This window comes from Neofelis nebulosa, chromosome 10, assembly GCF_028018385.1.
Source record: "Neofelis nebulosa isolate mNeoNeb1 chromosome 10, mNeoNeb1.pri, whole genome shotgun sequence".
Taxonomy (NCBI): Eukaryota; Metazoa; Chordata; class Mammalia; order Carnivora; family Felidae; genus Neofelis; species Neofelis nebulosa.
In genome coordinates, this window is record NC_080791.1 from 21,470,574 (window position 1) to 21,476,726 (window position 6,153).

At 39.6% G+C, this 6,153-nt stretch overlaps 1 protein-coding gene across 1 annotated transcript; it reads right to left on the bottom strand.

Moving 5' to 3' along the window:
• Window positions 1-984: 984 nt before the first annotated feature.
• Window positions 985-2,988, bottom strand: LOC131488530 (olfactory receptor 8B12-like). Its single transcript, XM_058690408.1, has 2 exons — window positions 2,931-2,988; window positions 985-2,235 (listed from the first exon to the last, which is right to left on the bottom strand). Exon 2 carries the CDS (start codon window positions 2,200-2,202, stop codon window positions 1,270-1,272), a length of 933 nt encoding a protein of 310 aa, XP_058546391.1. The 5' UTR covers window positions 2,203-2,235; window positions 2,931-2,988; the 3' UTR covers window positions 985-1,269.
• Between the last annotated feature and the right edge of the window lie 3,165 nt (window positions 2,989-6,153).

Below are 6,153 nucleotides of genomic sequence, written 5' to 3' on the forward strand. Positions count from 1 at the left end.
ACAGGTGTTGGCAAGGATGCAGAGAAAGGGGAACACTCTTAGACTATTGGTGGAAATGCAAACTGGTGCAGCCACTCTGGGAAACAGTATGGCTGTTTGAGGTTCCTCAAAAAGTCAAAAATAGAACTACCTTATGATACAGCAATTGCACTACTAGGTATTTATCCAAAGAATACAAGAACACTAATTCAAAGGGATACATGTATCCTAAGTGTTTATAGCAGCATTGTTTGCATTAGGCCAAGTGTCCATCAATTGATGAATGGATAAAGAAGATGTGGTATACACACACACACACACACACACACACACACACACAAGGGAATACTATTTAGCCATAAAAAGAATGAAATGTTGCCATTTGCCATGACAATGATGGAGCTAGAGAGTATAATGCTAAGTGAAATAAGTCAGTCAGAAAAAGACAAATACCATATGATTTCACTCATATGTGGAATTTAAGAAACAAAACAAACAAGCAAAGGGGAAAAATAAGAGAAAGAGTGACAAGGCAAGAGACAGACTCTTAACTGTAGAGAACAAAGTGATGGTTACCCGGGGGGGGGGGGGGGGGGGGGAGGTTGAGTTAAATAGGTGATGGGGATTAAGGAGTACACTTGCCATAATGAACACAGGGTGATGTATGAACTGTTGAATGACTATATTGTACACTGGAAACTAATATAACACTGTGTGTTAATTAAGTGGAATTAAAATAATAACTTTTAAAAAAGGAAAATATGGAATATCAACAAGTTATTTCTAAAACATTATTTATTGAGAAGTTACATTAAATTACTATATAGAATCAGTTTATACTATGCTAAAATATCATACTTTCAAAATGAAATCTGTAAGACAGGCAATAAAGAAAAAAAACATGGCAGAAAGGAAAGGAAAACAAAGTAGATTAGAATTCAAGAGCCTGGATTCCAGTCCCACTTATGGGAACCACTTAGTTGTATGGCCTTGGAAAACATATATAAAATGTCTAAGTCTCCAATGCCTGTTAAATAAGCTCAGATAAAATGGTTTATAAGCCCCATTTCAGATTAAATGATTTATGATTGTAGAAAAAATGCATAAAAGAATCGTGGAATAGTCGAGATGGGTCACGGGATACAGAAAATAGATATGTAGTCAACATCCATGAAACGTAGACTTAAAATTCTCTTTTTTACAGAAGAGAAAAAACTAGAACTTGGATCTTTCTTGGAAAACACACACACCAATAAACAAAGCATTGTATCTTCTTCAAATGCTACTTTTTCAAGAAGATATTTTTCTTTCCAAGGTTTTCCTCAGGGAAACTTTGACATCCTTGTTCCTCAAACTGTAGATCAGTGGGTTTAACATGGGCACCACAATGGTATAGAACATAGAGGACACTTTCCCTTGGTCAAGGGACAAAATAGAAGGTGGTTTGAGATACATGAAAGCCCCGGAACCAAAGAAAAGAGAAACCACAATTATATGAGAGCTACATGTACTGAAAGCTTTGGACCTGCCCTCAGTGGAGTGAATGTGCAGAATGCTGGACAGAATCAGAGCATAAGAGGTGAAGATGGTGATAATGGGCATTCCAATGTCAATGGCCACAAGGAGGAAGACCACCAGTTCATTTACATAAGTGCTGTTGCAGGACAGCTCGAGGAGAGGAAGGATGTCACACATGAAATGATTGAGAAGGTTGTCAGCACAGAAGGTCAGACTTGCTATGCTTCCCATATGGACCATCGCCCCTGAAAGCCCCATCACGTAGACACCCAACAAAAGGAATAGACAGACCTGAGGAGACATGGTGACCATGTACACCAATGGTTTACAGATGGCCACATAGCGGTCATATGCCATCACTGACAGGAGGAAGGACTCAGAAATGACAAAGAAGCAGAAGAAAAAGAGTTGAGTCATACACTCTGCATGCAAGATGATGTTCTTCTTTGAGACAAAACTCTTCAGCATTTTGGGGGTGATGGTAGTGGAGTAGCAGAAATCTATTAAGGAGAGGTTGAAGAGGAAAAAGTACATGGGGGTGTGTAGGCAAGAATTCAACCAAATCAGGGCTATCAAGGCCAGGTTTCCCAGCACAGTGACCAGGTAGAAACCTAGAAACAGGAAGAAGAGAGGGATATGGAGTTCCAGCTGGTCTGTTAAACCTGTAAGGATAAACTCTGTCACAGAAGAGTTCTTAGCTGCCATTTTCCTCTTGGGGATGAGTGGAGCAAGGACAATCTGGAGAAAAGAAAAGAGAACCAGTTAGACAGAAAGAAATACCACCACTCACCCAGGATCCATCCCCCATTCTGAAGAACGGAATCCACAGAGAGATTTGAACGTTAAGACAGATGGTAGGAAGGCTTTTACTGTTTGTTATGGATCTGTCCTACAGCCCAAGTGACTTTATCTTCCAGAGAGAACAGTTAGAGTCTAAACTTTGCCTCCAGAGAGAAAACAGTAATTTATTCATATCCCAATTCATTAAAAAATAAGACAGATGTCTTTTAGATCTTTAAGTTAGTCCATTTTCTATGTCCTTCTATCTCCTGCCTGTGCTTCCTTTGCTAAACCCTGCGCCTCTTCCCTGAAGAGAGTCCTGTCAAAAGACACTGCGACCCCTCGAACCCCCACCACTGGGTCACTGCTGTCAAATCAAGAAGGTGAGGCCACATTTTTACAATCTCTCCTAGATCAAGTGGGTTTAGGTTTCATGATAATTTTTTAAAGCTAGCACCTACTTAAGTGGTTCCTATGAGGTGCTAGACACTAAGAGCTGTATGACAATATTATTATCCCTATTTTGCAGATGAGACAACAAAGTCCTCAAAATACTGGGGTTTGGCCAGAAGGTGGCCTTTAGCAGTCTGACTCTCAGGTGTACCCTCATAACCACTATGTTACATGACTGACAGGGTTAGGAAGTCACTCACCTTCCTTCAGTTTAGAGCTGTAATGCTATACTCTACTGTTTCTTGTCCACAATTGTCCTGCGATAGAAAATTACCATGATGAATAGAAAATGGTAGGTTGAGCTAAGAGCCCTCCCCTTCCAATCTGATCTAAAGGATCAGAAACCCTAATTTATCTTGTAGCCATTTCTACACTGAAGAACATGATTTCCAATTGTTAATTTGGAAGCTATAACTATAAGGAAGGAGATGCGCCTTTTCCAGACCAGAGAATAACAGGAAATAAGTTTTATTCGGATTACAGATCTCAGTGGCCTAATTATTAAGACAAAGACTCCCTCAAAACCATTTCCTCAGAGATTATTTTCCCAAAGGAATAAGAAGTGTTTATTTATACCCTTAATATTGGTTGATTTGGCTTTTAGAGACAATCATTTCCACAGACATTTATCCAGTACCATTAAAAGAAAATTCATTGTGGAAAAAAGTTATCATCATTACTATTTTTGAATGCCCAGTAATATACCTGACACTGAACCCTTCTACTGACTTCTGGCTGCCAATATCCAATACAAATACGGAATCCAGGCACCTATTTTGTAACCACTAGCCTAAACTTCCTCCTGACGAGAGCTACTGAAATCCATGAAGCTAAGGTCCTCATTTTCTTGGATCTGGCAAACTCTTGGAAAGAAACAAGTAAATATGCTACGACTTTAATAAAAAGAAGTGCTTAGAATTTGGAAAGATTAACACAAAAGGCTATCATAAATTAGGGTAGAACATTCAGTCATTTCTTCATATTCTGATTCATTCTAGGAATGAATTGCAGTATGTCTAGCTCAAACAGGAAGGTAGATTTCTCTGATCCCCTTACTCTGTCTTCCCATGGAATATAAGATTAATTGTAACAAAATAATTTCTATCAGGTAAATGCTCCTAACCTCTGCCAAGAACAGCCTTTTCCTAAGTTACTAACTGGTCAAATGTGCCTTTGATTCTCCCTGCCTTCCACCCACTTTTCTTGAAGCGCTATTGGCTTTCTAGCTTCTTGGTACTCTCAAATTGAATCCTACAGGCTAAGATTCTCAACATAGGCAAACATGCAAATTTGTTCTTCCTCTTTAGTTTGCTTTTGTCTTTTTCTGTCTTCTACTCTCCACACAAGCTTCTACCTTGACAAAAGTTGTCTATCATTTGACTTGATCTCTCAGAGCTCTAAGTACCATTCTTTAATAGCAAGCATACACACTAACAGGATTTTAGACCTGAAGACACTTGGGAAATTATCAATTCAGTATTTCCCGAATGTGGATGAACACCACAATTACCTGGGGTGTTTATTAGAAAGAAATTCTGGGCTCGCCACCCAGACCTTCTGAATCAGAATCTGTATGGGTGTGAGTATAGTAATTACATTTTTTAATCTTTCCAGGCTATTACAAATCAGCAATTTATGGATGGACAAAGCCAATATTTACCCCCATCTTATATACAGTGACACTAAGGAGATCCCAAGAGGTAAAGCCATTTGCCCAAGGTCACAGATCTAATTTAACTCTCCAGGTTTCCAGTCTCTCCTGGTCGTTGGGGTCTATATGACCTCCTGCTGGGCTGGAATGCAGAAAACAAGTCCTTTAAAAGTAAGCTATCAGACTTCAGATTTTACATGTAAAGTAGTAGCTAATATCACACTACCACCCTCTAACCATAAACAAGCATATGACTGGAAAAAATGTATAAAGCATCTATTTGAAAGCTTTGAGAAGCAGACAGCTCAGGGAGGAAATTCTTAAGAAAAGGCAAGAAAATGAACTACCATTTTTACCCTTTCTCTCTAAGGGCAGTTTCCAAATCAAACCTAGTGAAATGGAGCCCAAGCGAACAGCAGCAGCCTCTACTAGTGGAATAAAGATCAGTGTTCAGGGATGCTAGGACAGCTGGAATCTGTGGGGCAAGACATGAAGAGGAAAAAGCCAAAGAAAAGGACCCTCAGGCATATGCATAGAGGACTCCCTTGAGTTCTTAGCTGAATTCTAAATTTTGTATGTTCATGGCAAGACTCTATATGTCTAGGACACAGCAGCTCTTGGAAGACTAGGACCTGAAGAGATGTCACAGAGGATCCACAGCACTGGGGAGCTGTTACGATTCTGGCCTAGTGAGAGTGGAGATGCTTTGACGAACAAAGCAGACGTTAAGATGACAGCTCTGAAATCCATACCCTAAGAATAAGGACTAGGCCATCAGGTTAAGGGCAAAGCTGAACTAGACCTATCATAACAAAGGCTAAATCCAAGTCTCAGCAGGATCAGGGTGATCTACTAGGAACTGCATCCCAGAACAAAAGGCAACAATCTATAGAGAAGAGTAACATAATCCCCTGTCTCTAGAATATATTCATAATTCCAGCATCATAAAACAAAAAAAAAAAATCACTAGAAATACAAAGAAGCAAGAAAATATGACCCAACACCATTTGTTGAAAAGACTTGTCTTTTTTTCCCATTGGATATTCTCTCCTGGTTTGTCGAAGATGAGTTGACCATATAGTTGTGGGTCCATTTCTGGGTTTTCTACTCTGTTCTATTGATCTATGTGTGTGTTTTTGTGCCAGTACCGTACTGTCTTAATGACTATAGCTTTGTAACATAGCTTGAAGTCTGGAATCTTGATGCCTCCAACTTTGCTTTTCTTTTTCAGGATTGCTTTGGCTATTTAAGGTATTTTGTGATTGCACACAAATTTTAGAATTATTTGTTCTAGCTCTGTGAAAAATGCTGATGTTGTTGTTGTTGTTGTTTGACGTTTATTTATTTTTGAGACAGAGAGAGACAGAGCATGAAGGGGGGAGGGGCAGAGAGAGAAGGAGACACAGAATCGGAAGCAGGCTCCAGGCTCTGAGCCATCAGCCCAGAGCCTGACGCGGGGCTCGAACTCACGGACCGCGAGATCGTGACCTGAGCTGAATCGGACACTTAACCGACTGTGCCACCCAGGCGCCCCGATGTTGTTTTGATAGTGATTGCATTGAATGTGTAGATTGCTTTGGGTAGTATACACGTTTTAACAATGTTTATTCTTCCAATCCATGAGCATAGGAATGTTTTCTTTTTCTCCATTTCTTTGTGTCCTCTTCAATTTCTTTCATAAGTGTTCTATAGTTTTCAGAATACAGATCTTTTACCTCTTTGGTTAGGCTTATTCCTAGGAATCTTATGGGTTTGGGTGCAATATTAAATGG